We start from the raw sequence: 24,400 nt of genomic DNA on the forward strand, positions 1-24,400 counted from the left end.
GACGGATCCGCACCTAAACGCAGGTGTGAAAGTAGCCTTAGCCTCATAAAGTGACTTCAGACCTGAACTGATCCTTAAAAAGTGGGTTTTGGAAAATTTCTAAAAAATTTCAAGATTTGATTCTAAAATTTTAAGCCTTGTAACACCCCCCCCCCCAAAAAAAAAAATGGCATTCCCAAAATGATCCGAACATGAAGTAGACATATGGGGAATGTAAAGTAATAACTATTTTGGAGGTATTGCTATGTGTTATAAAAATAGAGAAATTGAAACTTAGAAATGTGCAATTTTTTTTAATTTTTGATAACTTTGGTATTTTTTATAAATAAAAAAAAAAAAAAATTACCTCCATTTTATCAGTGTCATGAAGTACAATATGTGACGAAAATACAATCTAAGAATGGCCTGGATAATAAAAGCGTTTTAAAGTTTTCAACACATAAAGTGACACTGGTCAGATTTGCCCCAAAAATGGCCTGGGCAGGAAGGTGAAAATGAGCCTTAAGGGGTTAAATCCCATCATAGTTCCAGACCTGACCACCAGGGGGCAGAGAGGTCCGTGCCAGGCATGGGTAATAGCTGCTGTAGAGTCGGCTATTTCCCATGCCTGGTGAGGACTAGGTCAGTACCCTGCATGGAGTCAGTCTGCTCCTTTCAGCAGACCTTCCTGTCATTAGCAGACGCTGACGGACGTCTGCGCAACCAATAGCATCGAGAGCTGCCTTTCCGGTGTTCTGTGATTTGTCAGCAGGAATGTAAGGGGCGGGGCTAAAGTTTTGTTGTGGGTGAGGCGTGGAGGAAGTGTGCGCTCGGCATTTACAGGTTGCGCTCATTAGGAGGCGCTCGTGCTGTCTCTACATGAAGGGCGCCTAATGGTGGCCACAGCTGCATAGGGACGTTACATAAAGCCGCTGCGGAGATGCTGCTGGATTTTCAGGTCACTTTTAACCTGCACAGGGATGTCTTGCCTTGGGTTTCCACTCAAGGAAGTCCAGGTAAGTTCCGTCTTTCTGTTGTGCTCGTGTCTGTAAGGTGTTGTGATGCTGTGATTGCCATTCCCACATGTAGCAGAGCTGTGCTTGTCTGCTGGGACCCGCCGTCCCTAGGAGGCTGCTGATTCTCCCCATTGCAGTGGATGTCTTCTAGGTGGATGTGGTCATCATTCTACCCAGGTGGGCTGAAAAGGTATATTTTATGGTTTACAAAGGAGATGAATGCACGTGGATCCAGATGAGTGTTGAGTTCGGGTTATCTAAGAATCCCGTTATGGATTCCGTTACCGCGGACCATAACGGAATTCTATGGCGGCATGCACCACGGAAGCCTAAAAGAGGCCATAGACTTTATTATGACGGAATGCCGCCATAGAATTCCGTTATGGTCCGCGGTAGTGGAATCCATAACGTAATTCTTAGATATCCTGAACTTTGTACGCCAAACTTTCAAATTGCAAGTTCGCTCAACGCTAATCCAGATTGATTGGTATAGCCTTACACAATAGTGCATGGGTTGGCAGAAGAAAATCTAATTTCACCATGAGAGCTGTGTTAAAGGGTTGACGGGCAAATATTTCTTTAAAAAGCTCAGAATTATTTATTATTTTTCAGGTATTTTTCAATCTCTTTTGCTATATAGAACAAAAAACCTGTAAAAAAACTGCCTTTCACTTATTTGTTTAAGGGTTTATTCACATGTCCGCAAATGTTTTGCAGTATGCAAATTGTGGATCTGCAGAACACTGACATCGGCCATGTGTGTTTCGCTTTTTTTTTGCGCGGACCACACGTGGCTGGCACTGATAGAAATGCCTATTCTTGTACGTGGCTGTGGACAGGAATAGGACATGCTCTATCTTTTTTGCGGGGCTGCGGAACGGAACTACTGTCCGCTTCTTTTGCAGCCCCATTGAAATCAATGGGTCCACACCCGTTCTGCGAAATTGTGGCACAGTTGTGGACCCATTCATATGGACGTGTAAATGGACCCTTAAGGGGTCATCCTATGACCTCTTATCCCCTATCCAGAGGCAGGGCCGGCCTTTGGGGTGTGCGGGCTGTGCGGCCGCACAGGGCGCCATAGCAACAGGGGCGCCGGGCGGCCGACAGCTCGCAATGTAATATGGGCAGGCGAGGCGGCACTTATGTTTTCCCACGGGGCGGGCCCCCTGCCCCCTCCATCTCCCCCTCCCCTGTATTCAGCAGGGGGCGCCCGGCGCCCGTTGCGGTTTAAAAAACCCCAACTTGCTTATATAAGTTTGGGCGGCTGGCGGCGCCCCTCATTCTGCGCCGCCTGAGTGGCTGAGGCTGAGCGCTTGCCGCTCTAAAGAATCCTGCCTGCGCTTGCTGTGTGCTGTTAATGTAGCGTGGCCGAGCTCTGTTCGATCCGCGGTACAGGACAGGAGCTTTTGTTTCCTGTAGCCGGACTGACAGGAAGTGCTCACTTAGTGTGCACTTCCTGTCAGTCCGGCCGGGTACAGGAAACAAATGCTCCTGTACCGCGGATCGAACAGAGCTCGGCCACGCTACACTAGAGGTGGAGGTGGGAGTAGAATGAGTCTGAGAGTGAAAGGGGGGAGGAAATAATGAGTGATATGGGGGGGAGGAAATAATGAGTGATATGGGGGGGAGGAAATAATGAGTGATATGGGGGGAGGAAATAATGAGTGATATGGGGGAGGAATAATGAGTGATATGGGGGGAGGAATAATGAGTGATATGGGGGGAGGAAATAATGAGTGATATGGGGGGAGGAAATAATGAGTGATATGGGGGAGGAAATAATGAGTATAGGGGGGAGGAACTAATGAGTGATTGGGGGAGGAAATTATGAGGATATGGGGGGAGGCAATAAGAGTGATTCATGGGGGGAGGAAATAATGAAGTGATATGGGGGAGGAAATAATGAGTGATATGGGGGGGAGGAAAAATGAGTGATATGGTGGGGGGGGGGGAGAATAATGAGAGTGATGGGGGGGGGGGAAGAATAATTGAGAGTGAGGGGGGGGGGTAGAATAATGAGGTGTGGGGGGGGGGAGAATAATGAGAGTGATGGGGGGGGGGGGGAGAATAATGAGGAGTGAGGGGGGGGGGGAGAATAGAATAATGAGAGTGATGGGGGGGGGGGGGGAGAATAATGAGAGGTGATGGGGGGGGGGGGGGGAATAATGATGAGTGATGGGAGGGGGGGGGGAGAATAATGGGAGTGAAGGGTGGTGGGGGGGAGAATAATGAGAGGTGATGGGGGGGGGGGAGAATAATGAGAGTGATGGGGGGGGGGGGAGAATAATGAGAGTGATGGGGGGGGGGGGAGAATAATGAGAGTGATGGGGGGGGGAGAATAATGAGAGTGCTATGGGGGGGGGGAGAATAATGAGGTGATATGGGGGGGGGGGGAGAATAATGAGAGTGATATGGGGGGGGGGAGAATAATGAGAGTGATATGGGGGGGGGGAGAATAATGAGAGTGATATGGGGGGGGGGGAGAATAATGAGAGTGATATGGGGGGGGGAGAATAATGAGAGTGATATGGGGGGGGGGGAGAATAATGAGAGTGATATGGGGGGGGGGGAGAATAATGAGAGTGATATGGGGGGGGGGGAGAATAATGAGAGTGATATGGGGGGGGGGGAGAATAATGAGAGTGATATGGGGGGGGGGAGAATAATGAGAGTGATATGGGGGGGGGGGGAAGAATAATGAGAGTGATGGGGGGGGGGGGGGGAGAATAATGAGAGTGATATGGGGGGGGGGAGAATAATGAGAGTGATGGGGGGGGGGGGGGGAAGAATAATGAGAGTGATGGGGGGGGGGGGGAATAATGAGAGTGACAATGGAGTCCCCAGAGCCCAGACTGCAGCCAGAGTCCAGATCATCTTATTGTCCTGGTGGTAAGTAGACAATGCAATATGTTTATTATTTAATTGTTTAGTTATTAATACTACATTGGAAACAAATTTTCTCAGCTGGACACCGGCCGACACTGCGCATGCGCTGGGAGCCTCACCAGCGGTTAGGGTAGGGAAAAAGCACTGGCCCATACGTAAATTTTTCCCTTCCCTAACCGCTGGTGAGGCTCCCGGTGCATGCGCAGTGTCGGCCGGTGTTCAGCTGAAAACATCCATCCGATCACTGCGCCTGCGCATTGGCCCATAGTTTTTCCCTACCCTTACCGCCGGCGAGGCTCCTGGCGCATGCGCATTCTGCTGTGAAATTTCCCTAACCTGTCGTTGTGCGGCTGCGCGGCGCTGCACACCTCCTCACGTTATGTCCAGTGCGACCGGAAGTGACGAGGGTAGGGAAATCTCACGAACTAGGGAAGTATAACATTACACCGGCCTTTGGGGTGTGAGGGCTGGTAACTACTTGGTTGGATAGTCAGCCAGCCTATGCCATGATGCCAGCAACAAGCAGTTTTTATTTTTTTTTGGGGGGGGGGGGGGGGGGCGGCGCCACAAGGTTAGCTCACACAGGGCGCCTGAACACCTAAGGCCGGCCCTGTCTAGAGGATAAGTGTCTAATCGGCGGGGGTCTGACTGCTGGGGCCCCTCTGTGAATGGAGCTACTGACCTGCATGTGTGTCTGACACTCCACTCCGCTGTGCTCGGCTATCTCCAGCAGTGCCATAGAACATGGACCCCCTATATCAGTTTTTCTCCCAATCCTCTCTGAATCGTCCATGATTGGCTTGGTAAAGTATGTATGTTCTTATAACATTGAGTGGGAAATAAGGAACAGCCAGGCACGTCCTGAGCGATCTCCTCCTCTGGCTGACCCTGTCATCATTTCAAAAATCGCGCGCCTGTGTTCATTCGGCACAGGCGCTCTGAGATGAGGAGGCTCGCCTCCTCAGTGCGCCTGCGCCGATGACGTCTTCTCTTTCGGTGATGTCATCGGCGCAGGCGCACTGAGGAGACGAGCCTCCTCATCTCAGAGCGCCTGCGCCAAATGAACACAGGCGCGTGATTTTTTAAATGCCGACAGGGCTGGCCAGAGGAGGAGATCGCGGCTGGCCCTGTCAATCAACAGGACGAGGGGGCGGTTTATTGCAGTGGCTACCAGCAAGTAGACGCCCTACTTGCTGGTAGAGACCGAATTTACATATTATAAAAGTTCGTTTTAGAAGAAACTGCTGAAGGAAAGTAAGAGCATTATATTTTCATATATTGCAGTATAAGGAATTTAACTAGGCCCCCCCCCCCCCCCCCCCCCCCCCACACACCCTTCTGTACAGATCTGACATGCTATAGTAGCACCCTTTGGATTTTCTGTGTGTGATGTGTGTGTGTTTTTTTTTTTTTTTTTTTTTTTTTTTTTTTTTTTTTTTTTTTACTGAAACGGAATGCACACTGAGACACTTCAGTATTTTTTGCTGAACCATTGAAAAGAATGGTTCAGTATATGTTCCGCATACTGAACAAAAAAAAATGTCCAGTATACTGAATGCAAAATACAGTCGTGTGCATGAGCCCTAAATTAGAGATAAGGTTTATTAGATGACCAGCACAAAGTGAAAGTGAAGGTACCAGTCATGCAGCTAGAAAAACAGTTAACCCTTTGTGACAGGCTCAATATTTTTAATAAAGGACAATTGAAAAAATGATTTTTAGCCAAAAAGGAGTAACGTGCAATCATGAAAAAATTGCCTTCGAAGGAGTACATGGCATTTAACATCTCTAACATGTTGACAGGAAAGGTACTGGAGGCGGTGTATACCACACCTAGTCTACTTAGACTATAAATAAATAATAAAAGAATCTGGGAAACCTGGGTTGTCTCATCGATTTTGTTGCGGTCTTTTGTAAATTTGTTTACACGGATGGATTTGTTTTATGGAATGGTAGGTAGGATTGGTAGTGGGGCCTGCCATTTACTCCCCTCTCCAGTACCACTTTCCCCTAGCCCAGAGGAGCCCAGGTGCAGCTTCTGGGGTTCATTACTGTGGAATAAATACATTTAAAGGCTTAGTAGGGGGTTATTTATCAAGGCACTTGCGACTATTTTAGCCTTAAAAATAGTCGCAAGCCTCCTATTTCGCCAGCTGTGTGACAATATTAAGTTTTTGACAGTTGGGCAGGTGAGGGGAGTGTCGGGCGCTGGGAAACACGTGTACATGTTGGTGAAAAAATGGCTGGAGTTAGTTTTTCTACTAGGTGCAAACGCCTTGTCATAATTTAACCACCTCAGCTTCCCTAGCTTAAACCCCCTTAATGACCAGACCACTTTTGACAATTCTGCACTACACTACTTTCACGGTTTATTGCTCGGTCATACAACTTACCACCCAAATGAATTTTACCTCCTTTTCTTCTCACTAATAGAGCTTTGAGAGATAGCTTGAGAGAGTTCTCCCACCCAGCATGGGTATATGTAAAATGACATCCCAAAACACTGCCCAACTTCTCCTGAGTACAGCGATACCACATGTGTGACACTTTGTTTTTTGCAGCCTAGGTGCGCAAAGGAGCCCAAATTCCTTTAGGAGGGCATTTTTAGACATTTGGATTCCAGACTTCTTCTCACGCTTTAGGGCCCCTAAAATGCCAGGGCAGTATAAATACCCCATGTGACCCCATTTTGGAAAGAAGACACCCCAAAGTATTCGATGAGGGTCATGGCGAGTTCATAGAAGGGTTGTTTGTGGAGAAAACAAAAAAGCAGAACAAAAAAAAACAACCCTTCTATGAACTTGCCATGTCCCTCATGGAATACTTTGGGGTGTCTTCTTTCCAAAATGGGGTAATTTGTGGGGTGTTTGTACTGCCCTGACATTTGAGGGTCTCCGCAATCATTACATGTATGGCCAGCATTAGGAGTTTCTGCTATTCTCCTTATATTGAGCATACAGGTACTGAGTTGTGTTGCCAGGACAAAGGAGCTCTTTTTTTTATTTTTTTTATTTTTTTATATATATATATATATATATATATATATATATATATATATATATATATATATATATATATATATATATATATATATATATATATATATATATATATATATATATACACACACATATACACACAAAGTGTTTGCCAAAGCTCATAAGCCTCGGCAAACATATCTTTTTTATACTGCAGAGGAGAAATCTCGTCTTGCAGCGCCGCATACACTGACTTTTGTGTAATCTGACAGCAGCGCAATGCTTCTGCCAGAATGCACATCAGTGCTGCAGCTAGTCAATCGGTTGGTCCACCCGGAAGTCCTTCCGCTTTTTCGGCGTATCGCCGGACCGCTGCTCCGTCCCAATTGACTATAATGGGGACGGGAGCGAAGCTCCAGCGCAGCACGCCGGTGCACGGCGAACTGGGGACTAGGGCTACTTTCACACTTGCGGCTGGACGGATCCGGCAGGCTGGTCTCCCTGTCGGATCCGTCTTTCCGCTGTTTCGCCGGACAGCAGCTCCATCCCCATTGACTATAATGGGGGCGGAGGTCTGGCGCAGCACGGCGAAAGCCGCCGGACTAAAGTCCTGCATGTCCGACTTTTTAGTCCGGCGGCTTTCGCCGTGCTGGGCCGGAGCTCCGCCCCTGTCCCAATTATAGTCAATGGGGACCGAGCGGCGAGTACGTCTATTCACACGTCCGTTGTTTCTTTCCTGATCTGTTCAGTTTTTTGCGGAACAGATCTGGACCAGATCTGGACCCATTCATTTTCAATGGGTCCTGAAAAAAAATCAGACATTGTGCTGTCCGATTTTTTTTTTTTTTTTTTTTTTTTCAGGACCCATTGAAAATGAATGGGTCCAGATCTGTTCAGCAAAAAACTGAACAGATCAGGAAAGAAACAACGGACGTGTGAATGGACCCTAAGGCTCCATTCACACGTCCGCGGAAAGGGTGCGGACCCGTTCATTCTCTATGGGGCCTGAATGTGCTGTCCGCATCCACATTTGCGGATCCGCACTTCCGCATCCGTGCTTCCGTTTTCCGCAAAAAAATAGAACATGTCCTATTCTTGTCTGCAATTGCGGACAAGAACAGGCATATTCTATTATGTCGGCAATGTGCGGTCCGCAAAATGCAGAAAGCACATTGCCGCTTTCCGTGTTTTGCGGATCCGTGTATCCGCAAAAAACACATTGCGGACGTGTGAATACAGCCTAAGGCTCCATTCACACGTCCGCAATGTGTTTTGCGGATACACGGAGACACGGATCCGCAAAACACGGAAAGCGGCAATGTGCGTTCCGCATTTTGCGGACCGCACATTGCCGACATAATAGAATATGCCTGTTCTTGTCCGCAATTGCGGACAAGAATAGGACATGTTCTATTTTTTTGCGGAAACGGAAGCACGGATGCGGAAGTGCGGATCCGCAAATGTGGATGCGGACAGCACATTCTGTCCCCATAGAGAATGAATGGGTCCGCACCCTTTCCGCAAAATTGCGGAAAGGATGCAGACCCATTTTGCGGACGTGTGAATGGAGCCTAATAAGGGATTTTGAAGACTGATCAGTCTTACAAATGCCATCAGTTGACATACGTTTTTCCGGCGACGGAACTGCTTGCTGGATCACTCTGCCGCAAGTGTGAAAGTAGCCTAAGGCTGGGTTCACACCTGAGCGTTTTACAGCGCGTTCCTACGCGCTGTAAAACGCTCAACAAGGAGAAACCAATGATTCCCTATGGGAATGGTTCACACTTGGGCGTTTTACAGCGCGTACGATCGCGCTGTAAAACGCCCGACGCTCCAAAAAGTACATGAGCGACTTTTGGGGCGTTTGTGGCCATAGGACACTGTAGTGAATCACACAAACGCGCGTCAAACGCGCGTTTACTATTACAAAAACGCGCATAAAAATGCGCGTCAAAAACGCGCGTAAAACGCGCGTTTGCGCAACGCTCAAGTGTGAACCCAGCCTAAGTGATCCTCACAGCTGCCTATCAATAGATTTATTTTTATTTATTTTTTAAAACTAAGTCACACTATTTGACCAAGCTGGCACCACCGCTCCGCTCCTTTACTGCACTTGGGGTACATGCTCTGCTTGCATCCCCCTAGCTACACCCTTGGATCTTGGTAAATGTGCCTGCAGTATATACACGTGCATATCCTACAAATTTGTGGGTGTTTTAGTTTGTGACTTGTGTTTTCTATATTTTTATATCTATGGCACAAAATCTCTGCAACATTTTGCATGGGGGGGCACATGAGTCAAAATATCATGTCTAGTGACACAAAGTCAAATCTCTATTGACTCATTGAGAGTTCACACCACATGCAGTTTGGCTTTTATGACAGCAGAGAAAAGTAGAAGTGAAAAATAAAGGCATTATTCAGGACGAAGGTCTGTTCAAGTAAATAAGTCGGGGAAATAGAAAGTTTGGGAGCTGGAGTTGGCAAAAACCTCAAACCTCATTCACATTTGTGTGGATCGGATGCGAATCTATTCATTTCAACCGGGCTGCAAAAAATGTGAACAGCACACCATATGTCCACTCTGCAGCTGCGCGTATGTCCGTTCGGCGGACGAGAATAGGCATTGTTGCAATGTGTCCGCAAAAGATAGAATTCACACGGATGTCATCCGTGTTTTGCAGACTGGAAAATACATAGTTATGTAAATGCACCCTAAGGTTTTGTGGTCCCCGAAATACGGATGTGGGCCGTGTGCATCTTGCACTTTTGGAGAGCCCCATTAAAAAAAAATTCCTGCTGTCCGCAAAGCAGGCAAGAATAGGACATGTTCTATAATTTACCACTTCCTCCTCACAGAGGTGGCAAGCCCACACATGACATCCTTGGGCTGTCTACATGTTTTGCAGCCCCATAGAATAAAAAAAGGGGGGGGGGGGAAATCGGGCATATGAAGGCACCCTAAGGAGGAGCTCCTATGTAGGGCTGCAGTAAACTATTATTTCAGTAATCGAGTATTCAATCGATTTTATTTTTACGATTAATTAATAAAGTATTCTAATAATAAAAAATTTACAGATTGTTTTCCTTTATAAAAACTCATCAGACCTCCTGCTATCAGTCCCCAACACCCTTCGTTCCCCCCTGTGTGATCAGCCCAAGTGCTTCAGTTCACCCCAGTGCCATCAGCTCCATTCCCAGTGCTATCTGCAGCTCTTCCCCGTTGTGAAATATCATCACTTCGGGCTCCAGGCCTTAGTCGCACCAATTTACCTTTCCAGCAGGGGCGCAGCCGACACTCCATCGTTCCGCGCTGTTCTACGCCTGATGTCACACAGCGTGTCAGGTCACGGCGTGCGTACGTCAGGAGGTCAGAGCAGTGTGGGACCATGGATGTGCTGTGGAGTTTCCGGAGGCCCCCTGCTGGAAAGGTAAGTATTGCGGGCCAGCGGGAGCCCACGGAGTGGGAGTAATAGCAAGTGCTTCACTCCCGCACCATGGTCACGTGACACAAACGAATCTTCGATGCAAAAACTTAGCATCTTTTTTTTTGGTCAAATTACTAGATACAATCAAGTAATCGTGTCAGCCCTACTCCTATGTATTGATGGACCCATATTATTAAGATTCTGTTTTCCTTAGTTTTCTTGCCTTTGGTCGCACACTTCTACCTACCCAGCAGAGATGAGATGGTTGTGATTTTTTATATATATATATATATATATATATATATATATATATATATATATATATATATATATATATATATATATATATATATATACAGGTCCTTCTAAAAAAATTAGCATATTGTGATAAAGTTCATTATTTTCTGTAATGTACTGATAAACATTAGACTTTCATATATTTTAGATTCATTACACACCAACTGAAGTAGTTCAAGCCTTTTATTGTTTTAATATTGATGATTTTGGCATACAGCTCATGAAAACCCAAATTTCCTATCTAAAAAAAATAGCATATTTCTTCCGACCAATAAAAGAAAAGTGTTTTTAATACAAAAAAAAGTCAACCTTCAAATAATTATGTTCAGTTATGCACTCAATACTTGGTCGGGAATCCTTTTGCAGAAATGACTGCTTCAATGCGGCGTGGCATGGAGGCAATCAGCCTGTGGCACTGCTGAGGTGTTATGGAGGCCCAGGATGCTTCAATAGCGGCCTTAAGCTCATCCAGAGTGTTGGCTCTTGCGTCTCAACTTTCTCTTCCCAATATCCCACAGATTCTCTATGGGGTTCAGGTCAGGAGAGTTGGCAGGCCAATTGAGCACAGTAATACCATGGTCAGTAAACCATTTACCAGTGGTTTTGGCACTGTGAGCAGGTGCCAGGTCGTGTTGAAAAATGAAATCTTCATCTCCATAAAGCTTTTCAGCAGATGGAAGCATGAAGTGCTCCAAAATCTCCTGATAGCTAGCTGCATTGACCCTGCCCTTGATAAAACACAGTGGACCAACACCAGCAGCTGACATGACACCCCAGACCATCACTGACTGTGGGTACTTGACACTGGACTTCAGGCATTTTGGCATTTCCCTCTCCCCAGTCTTCCTCCAGACTCTGGCACCTTGATTTCCGAATGACATGCAAAAGTTGCTTTCATCCGAAAAAAGTACTTTGGACCACTGAGCAACAGTCCAGTGCTGCTTCTCTGTAGCCCAGGTCAGGCGCTTCTGCCGCTGTTTCTGGTTCAAAAGTTGCTTGACCTGGGGAATGCGGCACCTGTAGCCCATTTCCTGCACACGCCTGTACACGGTGGCTCTGGATGTTTCTACTCCAGACTCAGTCCACTGCTTCTGCAGGTCCCCCAAGGTCTGGAATCGGTCCTTCTCCACAATCTTCCTCAGGGTCCGGTCACCTCTTCTCGTTGTGCAGCGTTTTCTGCCACACTTTTTCCTTCCCACAGACTTCCCACTGAGGTGCCTTGATACAGCACTCTGGGAACAGCCTATTCGTTCAGAAATTTCTTTCTGTGTCTTACCCTCTTGCTTGAGGGTGTCAATGATGGCCTTCTGGACAGCAGTCAGGTCAGCAGTCTTACCCATGATTGCGGTTTTGAGTAATGAACCAGGCTGGGAGTTTTTAAAAGCCTCAGGAATCTTTTGCAGGTGTTTAGAGTTAATTAGTTGATTCGGATGATTAGGTTAATAGCTCGTTTAGAGAACCTTTTCATGATATGCTAATTTTTTTAGATAGGAATTTTGGGTTTTCATGAGCTGTATGCCAAAATCATCAATATTAAAACAATAAAAGGCTTGAACTACTTCAGTTGGTGTGTAATGAATCTAAAATATATGAAAGTCTAATGTTTATCAGTACATTACAGAAAATAATAAACTTTATCACAATATGCGAATTTTTTTAGAAGGACCTGTATATATTTATTGGAACAAGGAGCCGTCTTTGACGGAAGATACGTGTCACCGAGGTTCCTGGCCTCGGTGAGGTAAGAACCGGGTTTTTTCCTGAAGTGTCAGGTCTGTAGTGCAATCTGATACTTCAACTGTTAGAATGGCTGTAAAGCCAATCCGGGCCGGTTCTTATTGGGAGCAGCCAAAGAGCAGGGTGGGTGGCTGTTCCCCACGGTTCCAGGCCGGGTTTTGGCTTGAATATAAAAAACCCAGCCAGCATGTTCAGGTGGTGGATTATCCTCCATGACAGAGGAGTCTGTGGTTTGAGACACTGAGGGATCTGTTTGTGTGAGCCATAGGCTGGGGAAACAGGCCACTAAAGACTGCTGCGGACTCTGGGTGAAAATCATCTGCTGACCAGGTGACGTCTTTTTGCACTGTGAACTTTGTGTGGTGTGAACAGGCACCAAACCTGAACACTTTCTTTTGGCTTGTTTTCTGGCTATGTGTGAATAAACACTGAACTTTGATTTGAACCTTGTTTTCCCATATCATCACCATGACGGCCACAAGGAGATTGACCCATGACCTCTGTGGGGGCAGGAAACAGAGAAGAGGTTAAATTGCCCCCTCCCACCACCGCACCTCAGTGTTCCTGTCCCCACTGTGGCCAGGGTCAGAGAAGAGTCTCCCTGCGGCGGCAGGGAGATGAAGATAGGATTTTGTTTATTATTTTTTTCGTTGTCTCCAGGGGCCTCCTGGTTACCTGAGGCTCATCGGAGCTCCCCCAGTCCGCCGGCGGCCGCGTGCTCATGCTGGGCTGGGGGGTATCGGGAGGACTCGCTCCGGCTGGTCTGGAGCCTGCTCCCGGGCCGCAATTCTCCTCCTCCTCCTCCCCTGTGGGTCGGGCTGGTAGCGGCCGGCGTGTGCGCACGCCGACGTCGGTGACGTCACTTCCGGGTTCGGCCGCAACCCGGAAGTAAAGCGCAGGAGCAGAGCAGTTTGAATAAAAGGCGGGAGCTGCCATAAGGACGCTGATCTGAGGTCTGTGAGTACTGCAGCTGCATTTTACCTTACAGAATGTCAGGTCCTGAGGTACAAACTGTTATGGAGCTGGATGCTCCCCCTCTGCCTCCTGTAAGTATCCCTCTGGGGATCCGCTTGTCTTATGGCACGATATTCTTTCTTTGCCAAGGCCTTATTTTCTGATACCGCTATTTCCATATCTGTTTCAGGCTAAAGAGGCGCAAAAAAAGCTTAAAAAACCTCCTCGCTGCATCTCTTGTGCAAGGAAACTGCCTGACGATTATGGAAAGAAGCTTTGTAAAGCATGTATTTCTGATGTAATCCAGGAGGAACAGTCGTCCCTTATGGAAAATATCAGATCGGTGGTTCAGGAAGAAATTCGGGCCGCTAGAGTTGCTCAGTCTGATCCCCAGGACGAGCCTTCTCGCAAGCGTCCGCGTTCCAGGATTCTTTCTTCCGGATCCGAGGACGCAGGCGATAAAGCTTCTACCTCCACGCAGTGGGAGGATGATCCATCTCTCTCTGAGGGGGAGGTATACGAAAATAATAGGAAGTTTTATTTTTCCTCGGAGGAGATGAATGACTTGTTAAAGGCAGTCAGAGCAACAATGGGGATTGAAGAGACCCCTAGGTCCGTTTCTATTCAGGACGAAATGTTTGGGGGACTCAAGGTGAAAAAATCCAGGGTCTTCCCCATAAACGAACACATTAGACAAATTATTCTGGAGGAATGGTCAGAACCTGAGAAACGATTGGGGATTTCCAAAGAGTTTAAAAATCGATTATTATTCGACCCCTCTCAGTCTAAGCTGTTTGACGGGACCCCTAAAGTTGACGTGCAGGTGGCAAAGGTTAACAAAAAAACTGCCCTGCCGTTTGAGGATGCTGCCCAATTGAAGGACACCATGGAGCGAAAGGCAGATGCCCTTTTAAGGAAAGCTTGGGAGGCCTCCATGTTTAACATCAAGACCAACATTGCGGCAACATCAGTAGCCAGGTCTATGTACCTGTGGTTAGGGGAACTTGAGAACCACCTAAGCAGGAAGACCTCCAGGGAAGAGATCCTGCAGTCCATACCGCTACTCAAATCAGCTACAGGGTTCCTGGCAGATGCATCCGCTGAGTCTATCAGATTCTGTGCTAGGGAGGCAGGGTTGTCCAATGCGGCTCGTCGGACTTTGTGGATGAAGTCCTGGTCGGGCGATAGAATCTCTAAGCTAAAACTGATATCCATCCCCTTTTCAGGAGAATATGTATTCGGGCCGGTCCTAGACGAGATACTTGAGAAGGCGGCCGACAAGAAAAAGCGATTCCCAGAGGAAAAGTCCTTTAGGAAGAATCAGTCCTTTCGGTCCTACGGCGGACAGAATAAGTCTGTTAGAGGGAAAGGCAAGTCAGGCCGCTGGTCTTATCCCAAAGGGGGTAGAGGAAGGGGCTTCCTTCTCAAGCCCCAGTCCAAATCTGAGGACAAACAATGACGCCGTTGTAGGGGGGAGACTGAAGGATTTCCTGGGTCCATGGTCATTAACATCAAGAAATCCCTGGGCCCTGGACATCATTCAGCAAGGTTACAGGATCGAGTTCACCTCTCTCCCCCCTGCAAGATTCGTCATCACGAGGTTGCCTACCAGACTCTCCAACCTAAACATCTTTCAAGGAGTCCAGGACTTGGTGAAGAAGGGTGCTGTAATCCCGGTCCCCGCATCTCAGAGGGGTCAGGGGTACTATTCAACCCTATTCTTAGTAAGGAAAAAGGAAGGTGACTTCCGGACCATCATAAACTTAAAACAACTGAACAAGTTTATTCTTTACAGGAAGTTCAAGATGGAGTCTCTCAGATCCTTAGTGCCGTTGATAAAGCTAGGGGCATTTATGTGCTCGATCGACCTGAAAGATGCCTATCTGCACGTCCCCATTCACCCAGATCACCAGAGGTTTCTAAGGTTTGCTGTCCTAGACCCTTCCAATCGGATTTGTCATTTCCAGTTTATAGCACTGCCCTTCGGGATTTCAGCCGCTCCAAGGCTCTTCACCAAACTTGTGGTAGAGATGATAGCCCCTCTCAGACAGGAGGGATTAAATATAGTGCCATATCTGGACGATTTCCTAGTCATAGCGGACTCAAAAGATCTCCTGCTGTCAGACCTGGAAGTATTTCTGTCCCGCCTATCTCAACTAGGTTGGATAGTGAACGAACCCAAGTCAATGTTGGTTCCATCCCAGAAGGTGAGATTTCTGGGAGTTACTCTAGACTCCGTAACTCAGTCAACCTTTCTTCCACAGAGCAAAAAATGTTCAGTGAGGGAAGCAATGAGCCTAATCGGCCTCCTAACCTCCTGTATACCCTCGGTCGAGTGGGCACAGGCTCACTGCCGTGTGATTCAGACCTGGCTATTGTCCCACTGGAACAAGAAGAAGGGTTCTCTGGACTCCAAGCTCCCAATCCCAGGATTAGTAAAGAAGTCCCTCTCATGGTGGACGAAGGAGAGGAATCTGTCCCAGGGAGTCCCATGGATCAGATCACCGTCTATTACCGTCTTCACGGACGCCAGCCAATCCGGTTGGGGAGCAAAAATCGACAGAGCCTATTTCCAAGGAACGTGGAAGCGTCTGATATCTGCTCAGTCTTCAAATTTCAGGGAGCTGTATGCAGTAAGAGAAGCCCTTCTCGCCGCCAAGCAATTGATACGAAATCAGCACGTGAAGGTCCTATCGGACAACGTGACTGTGGTCTCCTACCTAAAACACCAGGGGGGTACTCGATCAAGGAGACTCCAGAGTATCTCAGAGGAGATCTTCTCCTTTGCAGAAAAGGAACTAAAGTCCATCTCAGCAATGCACCTGAAGGGATCCCTGAATCTAGAAGCGGACTTCTTGAGCAGACAGGTAATAGATCATACAGAGTGGGCACTGAACCCAGAGGTCTTCAATATGCTAACCCGAAGATGGGGGCTTCCTACAATAGACCTGTTTGCATCAAGGAGAAATACGAAGGTGCAAACATTCTGCTCCCTAAATGCTGGGGACCATCCCTGGAGAGTAGACGCCTTCTCCCTAAAATGGTGCTGGGATCTAGGGTACGCATTCCCTCCATTGCCGCTCATCCCGAGGGTCATTCAGAAGATTCAGGAGGGGAGAACCACGGTAATACTGATCGCTCCGTTCTGGCCCAAGAGGAGTTGGTTCGCCCCTCTATTAAAGCTAGCAATAGACGAACCAGTGAGACTCCCACTCAGGGGGGACATCCTATACCAGGGTCCTTTGCTACATCCTCATCCGGAGTTCCTGACGCTCACGGCTTGGATCCTGAGGTCTCCCTCTTAAGGTCTCAGGGCCTGTCAGACCAGGTTATAGCCACCCTGAGATGTTCTAGGAAAAAGGTTACTTCAGCGATATACCTGAAGATCTGGAAGAGATTCTGCTCATGGTCGGGCGAGGAAAATCCAAATTCCGTGGGGCCCAGTATCCAGAAAATTCTGGAATTTCTACAAAAGGGCCTGGACATGGGCCTTTCTCCATCCACTTTAAAGGTTCAAGTTTCGGCATTGAGCGCCTTCTTTGATTCCGACCTGGCAGACCATAGATGGATCAAACGATTCATTAGAGCTGCACGTAGACTGAGACCCACACTTGGGTCCCGCAGCCCAACCTGGGACTTAAATTTAGTTCTCAACAATCTTACGTGTTCCCCATTTGAGCCGTTGGAGGATTGTTCAATCAAGTTGCTTTCATTCAAGACTGCCTTTCTTATAGCAATTACCTCTGCCAAGAGACTGGGAGAGATTCAGGCTCTCTCCATTAGGGAACCATACCTTACCATCACTGAGGATAAGATTGTGCTTAAACTAGACCCAGGTTTCCTGCCAAAGGTGGCCTCAGACCGCAACAGAGGCCAGGAGATCCTACTTCCATCCTTCAACAATCCCAAGGATCAGGAAGAAGAGCAATTTCATTTCCTTGACGTTAGGCGTGCAGTTATTAGATACTTGGAAGCCACTAGGGACTTCTGGAAGTCTGACAGTCTGCTTGTCCAATTTGCTGGAAGGAATAAGGGATCCAGGGCCTCAAAATCCTCCATTGCAAGATGGATTAAGGACACTATTACCTTATGTTATAAGAACCAGAATCTGGATCCTCCTTCCAATATTAGAGCCCACTCTACCAGAGCTGTATCTACTACCTTCGCTGAAAGAGCAGGGGCCTCCCTGGATGATATATGCAGGGCCGCCTCCTGGTCTAGTATTCACACATTTGTGAAGCATTACCGTTTGGACTTGTCTGGAACCTCTGGCCTCTCCTTTGGTCAGAAGGTTCTCCAGGCGGTTGCCCCCACCCATAAATAATTTTATAACTCTCCTTGTGGCCGTCATGGTGATGATATGGGAAAACCGGAATTAGACTTACCGGTAATTCAGTTTCCATGAAATCACCATGACGGCCCATATATTCCCTCCCCTTCTTTTGTTGAAATTTTGTTTTTCACCGGTATTTTTCTGGTATGGTGTAATACTGGGAAATACTAGGACACTTCTGGCACTTGATATCTTTGGAACACTGAGGTGCGGTGGTGGGAGGGGGCAATTTAACCTCTTCTCTGTTTCCTGCCCCCACAGAGGTCATGGGTCAATCTCCTTGTGGCCGTCATGGTGATTTCATGGAAACTGAATTACCGGTAAGTAGGGATCGACCGATATAGATTTTTTAGGGCCGATACCGATACCGATAATTTGTGAACATTCAGGCCGATAGCCGATAATTTATACCGATATTCTGGGAATTTTCATTTTTGAAAAAAAAAATAAAAAATTCCCACAAATCTGCTGAAAATTAATGTTTATTGTTAATGGGTATTTTTATTTTTTGTAAATCTTTCTTTTTCATTTATATTTAATATTTTGGTGTTTTTATTTTTATTACTTTTTTTTTTTTTAAACTAACTTTTAGCCCCCTTAGGGACTAGAACCCTTGTCCTATTCACCCTGATAGAGATCTATCAGGGTGAATAGGAGCTCACACTGTCCCTGCTGCTGTGTGCTTTGTGCACACAGCAGCATGGAGCTTACCATGACAGCCAGGGCTTCAATAGCGTCCTGGCTGCCATGGTAACCGATCGGAGCCCCAGCATTACACTGCTGGGGCTCCGATCGGAGGAGCAGGGGAGAGGGAATCCTGTGGGGGGCGCACTGCGACTGGGGTAGGAGGGGGGGGGGGGCGCACCACTGCTTAATACTGGGGGGGAGGGGGGGCGCACTGCGCCACCAATGCCTAAAATTGGGGGGGGGGGAGGGGGGGCGCACTGCGCCACCAATGTCTGATACTGGGGGGCTTGGGGGGGCGCACTGCGCCACCAATGAAGCTTAATCCCACATTTATTCATATACAGGAGGCGGGAGCTGGCTGCAGGATCACATAGCCGGCTCCCGACCTCTATGAGCTGTAGCTGCGATCCGCGGCACCTGAGGAGTTAACTACCGCAGATCGCAGCTACAGCTCAGAGGCCGGGAGCCGGCTATGTGATTCTGTAGCTCCCGCCTCCTGTATATGAATTAATGTGAGATTAAGCTTCATTGGTGGCGCAGTGGCCATAGCTCCTCCCCTCCTCTTGTCCCCTGTCCTCCCATTGGCTGGAGCGGCAGCAGCAGCACAGGGGGAGGAGACACTGCTCCTTCTTCCCTGTGCTGCTGCTGAGGGAACACGGAGAGCGCTGTCAGCAGCGCGATCTGTGTTCCCAGGACGTTATCGGAATATCGGCAAAATAGATGCCGATACCGATAACGTTCAAAATCCTGAATATCGGCCGATAATATCGGTAAATCCGATAATCGGTCGATCCCTACCGGTAAGTCTAATTCCGGTTTTTTGCCTCTGTACTGCGTCCGCTTACCCTGCCTACCAAAGCGAATCCCCACATATATATATATATATATATATATATATATATATATATATATATATATATATATATATATATATATATATATATATATATATTTTTTTTTTTTTTTTTTTTTCATAGGTTACAGTTTCTGGAAAGGATTCTTGGGTAATATCACAGATTGACCTTATCACGCATACTCCATGTTTGTTCAATTACTGTTGGCCATAGTCCTGCAAACATAGAAAGTATGAAGAGAAATAACTTCTGCAAATGGGAAATTCCACTCTGTGATGTGAAAGGGCTTTCTGTTTTCTCTTCTCTTTACATCATCACGTGAGTCATGCTCATTTCCCCTTTATAGTCCTGTCATTGACATGCCTATTTTCTTAGTACCATTTAGGCTATAGTCACCTAATGGAGACGCAACACTGTGCCAGATTTGTCATAGATCACATACAACCGGCCCCGTCATGCATCCTATTGACTTGTAATGCATTAAATTGTGGTTTCAGCCATTCTGGAGGGAAGTACAGTGTATAAGCGCTCCATGCAACACTATTTTCAAATCTGCTGGTACTGCCAACTGAGCATCTGTCCATAATAGGAAGTAGGGCTGAAACGATTCATCGATTTAATCGAGGCAAAAAGATGGCAAAAGATTCGTTTAAATCACATGACCACGGAACGTGAGTGAAATTAAGCTTCTCACTTACCGCTCCATGGCCTCCCGTCGGCACCGCGCAGCAGGACCTTGCGTTCACACATCGTCAGCACGCTGGCTGACGCTGTGTGTGACGTCAGGTCCCCAGTGCATGCTGGGATGAAGACACGTCTCCTACGGACTCTGTTTGTCGGCGCACTCTGCACTGAAAGGTAAGTATAAAGTTAGCAGAGGCGGCGGGGCGGTAAATGGTGGCACCTGTGATTTGGCATGGGGAAATGGGGGCACCTGTGATTTGGCATGTATAACGCTAGAGGGGTTAATGGGAGCACCTCTGATTAGGCACTCGGAGGGTTGATCTGGGTGAGTGGGGGACATGGTGGATGGCATGGAGGCACTGGGAAAACTGGACATCATGGCAATCTGGATGGAGGGGCTGATGGCAGTGCCATCATGGGGGCACTAGGGGACATGGCATGGAGGGGCTGCTGAACTGATGGCACTGGGAAAGGGGTACATTTTTATAAAGTAATACATTATTTTTTACGATTAATCTAATAAGAAAAACCTTCTTAAAATAATCGATAAAATACTCGATTACTTAAATAATCGTTTACTGCAGCCCTAATAGGAAGACACATGGATATGTCACCTATATGCCTCCATGAGGGGTGTAGCTACCATGGAAGCAGGGGTAGTGGCTGCTATGGGCCTGGACTCAGAAAGGGGCCCAGGAGGAGGGGTTGCATCATCAGCCAGCCAATGCTCGTGGCTGGCAGGCTGATTTTTAAAAAAACGAACCGCAGGCCAGTTAACACTTTTTATATTTATAAATATAAGGTGTTAAATGGCTGCTGTGCTCCTCTGCTGATTTTTCTTTTCGTCGGTTGGTCTCAGCAGAGGAGCACAGTTCACAGTGAGTACACCAAACACTTCACTTAGCCCCCAGATCACCCCCCATCACCCCAATTAACCCCTTGATCGCCCCTGTCAATCACCTAGTGAAAGGGAAAAAAGTGATCAGTGTAAACTGTCACTTTTTTTTTTTTTTTTTTTCACTGGTATTGACTGATAGGGTTTTAGGATAGTTTAGGCCCCTTGGTTAGGTAGTTGGCAATCGGTTAGCGCCCAGCCCACTGCACCGCAGTCACTGATTAGCGTATCGCTAATCAGCATTTGTACTTTTATAGTATCTGTAAGTGATCAAAACTGATCAGTCAGATCTATAATAGTATTAGTGTCACCTTAGTTCGCCCTCCACCCAAAACGCAGTGTTTGCCCGCTCAGGCCTGATCGGTCGCCCGCCCTGCCGCAGTGGCAAAAAATTTATTTATTTTTGATCACTGCACAATCCCTTTCCAAGCGCTGTGGCGATAAAAAAATCTGTTTTGATATTTTTTATCAATCGCAGCGGCCTCCGGTACTTCGCTAGCCTCCCATTTGTAAGACAGGCTTGCTTTTTTTTTTCTTGGGTAGTCTCAGGGAATACCCCCTAAATTTAGTAGTCCAAATGTCAACAAGGGGTGTTCTTCTGAAGAGGCCTACAGGATTCTGACCCAGTCGGATGAGGAATGGGAACCCTAATCTGACGAATCTAGCGGGTAAGAATATTAACCTGTAGAAAGCAGTGGCAGTTTGACCACAGGTTGCGCAGGATTTGCTTCAAGGGCAGCAGAGTGGGGCTGGCGCTGTCGGATTACATGGTGAGGCATACACCAGCAGCACAGCCCACCCTGGACCTAGTACCAGCACTGCCGTACAACATGGTGAAGTGGCGAGCACCAGAAGGGCAGTTGAAGCTGGTACGGTAGCACGTGCAATAGTTACCCCGTCGCAGCCACCGCACAGACAGGCCGGTAGACCCCTTAGAGTCCCTGAGGTGCTGGCAATCCCTGATTGGCAGTCCCCAACTTCAGCCGCACCATTAGTTCCCCCTTTCACCGCCCAGACTGGAGTTCGGGTTGGGACAGCTGAGCTGTTCTTGACCGCGGAGCTCTTGGACATAGTCGTTGCAGAAACAAACCGGTATGCCACTAAATTTATATCTGCCAACCCGGGAAGCTTTTATGCCCAGCCTTTCCGGTGGAAACCAGTTTCCGAATTAAACATTTTTTTCCTATCGCCCATGACAGCACCACCAGAGAGAGGAGGATCCGCCCCCGAGACAGGAAACCTGCAGAATAAAAAGGGCGGACACTCTCCTCCCCTTCAGTGTGGTTTCCTGTCTCTGGTGGGAAGCCTGCCGCATGGATGCATCAGATCCCTCTCCCTGGTGGCGCTCCGCTACTGACCTGCGGTCCCTGAGAATTGCCGGCATCGAGGTGCGCTGGGGGTCCGTGTAGAGGCACAGCTGAACTCCGAAGGGAGTATTCAGTGTGCTGGAGCTGGGAGAAGCCGGCGCCTCTGTAGAGGTGCCGCGAAGACCGACGCAGGCCGCCTGGGGGAGGAAGAGGAGGGGCTTCGGCAGTGAGTGCCGGATAGCGCTCCTACAGTCATGTGACCGGCGCACGCGTCGGCGGTGACGTCATCAGTATGCGCCCTATGAGAGGAGCGCGATTTTCCAATTGCCGGCGTCCGTTTGCGACCTGGCTGAGCCTGCATCATGGAGGAAGACAAGCCATCTGAGGAGCTTGCTGTTCCTCCTGCTTCGGTACCTCTGAAGGGGTGAGTGGGGTCTCTTATGACCTAGATTCCTTTTTACTAATTGGCATTACTGTTTACTTACAGGTTAAGCCTAAGAAAGCGGTGGCCAAAAAGAGAAATAGAGAATGTGCTTTGTGCAAAGTGGGGTTACCCTCAGAGTGGGATAAAAAGTTGTGCCAGGCCTGTATAGACAGAACAGTTGCGGAGGAATCTCCTTCCTTTTATAAGTGTCTACAGGCGTTAGTTCGGTCAGAGGTTAACTCCTCTTTAACTGCTAAAAAGGATCAGAGGCCTGTTTGTAAAGAGGCCCGGCGTAATCCCATTGTTTCAGAAGGAGAGGAAGATTTGCGTTCTTCAGTATTTGAACTTTCGGACGTCTCAGTGCAGTCCTCTCCTGATGAGGGGCGGAGACCGTGTTTTCCTGTGGAAGATACGGAGAAGCTTTTAAAAGCCGTTTGTTCTACTATGGGCATAGAAGAGACCCGGGAGCCCCGTTCCTTTCAGGACATTATGTTTGAAGGGTTAGAAGCCAGACAACGTGGTACTTTTCCGGTACACAAAAATGTAGCTGCGTGGATTAAAGGGGAGTGGAAAAAACCAAATAAGAGTATTTATCTCCAAGAATCTCAAACGCAAATACCCCTTTAAGGGAGAGGACTCTGCCTCCTGGGATAGGGCTCCCCGTATAGACGTAGCCATCTCCAAGGTCTCTAGGAAGACGGCCTTGCCATTTGAGGATACTGGTATACTGAAAGACCCTCTAGATAAAAAAGCAGACGCCTTTCTTAAAGGAGCTTGGGAGGCATCTACCTCATCCTTTAGGCCCAGTATAGCCTCCACCTGTACGGCCCGTTCTTTAATTGTTTGGCTATCTGTATTAGAAGCTCAGCTTAAGAATAGGAGTCCCCGTGAGGAGATTCTGGCCTCCCTCCCTACAATTAGAAAAGCAGCAGATTTTTTTAGCTCATGCATCTGCCGACTCAGTCAGACTGGCCGCTAAGTCAGCAGCCTTATCCAACTCTGCTCGGAGAGCACTGTGGATAAAGAATTGGAGTGGCGATACTGCCTCCAAGACTAAGCTTTGCGGAGTTCCATGTGAGGGGGAGTACCTCTTTGGTCCTAGTTTGGACGACCTCCTGGATAAAGCGGCTGACAGAGAAAGTTTCCCGGTTTTCAGAGCTCCTTCCCCAGTAAAAACAGGTTTAGTCGCTCCTTTCGTCCCTTTAAAAGTAACCAGGAACAGGATAGAAGACCTAGGGAAGACCGGTTTAGGGGTCAAAGAAAGAGCAGAAATTTTTTTCTTTAACCAGCCCTCCTCAGATAAAAAAAAGCCTGACCAGCAATGTCGCCAGCATTCCGGTAGGGGGCAGACTGAAGGGTTTCGCTTTAGAATGGAGCAGTATTTCCTTGAGCCCTTGGGTACTCGATACCATTTCCAGAGGCCTAAATCTGGAATTCCTTCAGTCTCCTCCTGCCAGATTCTTACCCACCGTAGTTCCGTGTTCCGTGCAGGGAAGATCCATCATGGAAGAAGAGGTGGTGAAACTAGTAGGAAAGTCCGTTTTAATCCCGGTGTTAGAAGAGGAAAGAGGGAAAGGGTTCTATTCCCCGCTTTTTCTGGTCAAGAAACCAGACTGTTCCTGGAGAACCATCATAAATTTAAAGAAACTAAATCTCTTCCTTCAGCCAAAGAAATTCAAGATGGAGACAATAAAATCAGCAATCAATCTCTTATACCCTCAGTGCTTTATGGCGGTTCTCGACCTAAAGGACGCGTATTACCACGTTCCCATTGCTGTAGAACATCAAAAGTTCCTAAGGGTAGCAGTATTTTTGGATGGTCATCTGCAACATTTTCAGTACCAGGCTCTCCCCTTCGGGCTTTCCATGGCTCCGAGAGTCTTCACAAAGTTGGTAGCAGAGATGGCGGCCCACATAAGGGAAAGAAACATCCTTTTT

The 24,400-nt window shown here is 47.7% G+C and overlaps 1 protein-coding gene across 2 annotated transcripts in view; it reads left to right on the plus strand.

The window, feature by feature from the left end:
* Window positions 1-814: 814 nt before the first annotated feature.
* Window positions 815-24,400, plus strand: part of LOC122927858 (gamma-secretase activating protein) — a 139,611-nt gene continuing 116,025 nt past the window's right edge. For both annotated transcript variants that reach the window (XM_044280146.1, XM_044280147.1), the window contains exon 1: window positions 815-995. In XM_044280146.1, coding sequence (XP_044136081.1) covers window positions 920-995 — 76 coding nt within the window. In that variant the 5' untranslated portion in view covers window positions 815-919. The remainder of the gene's footprint in view (window positions 996-24,400) is intronic.

This window comes from Bufo gargarizans, chromosome 2 (assembly GCF_014858855.1).
Source record: "Bufo gargarizans isolate SCDJY-AF-19 chromosome 2, ASM1485885v1, whole genome shotgun sequence".
NCBI lineage: Eukaryota > Metazoa > Chordata > Amphibia > Anura > Bufonidae > Bufo > Bufo gargarizans.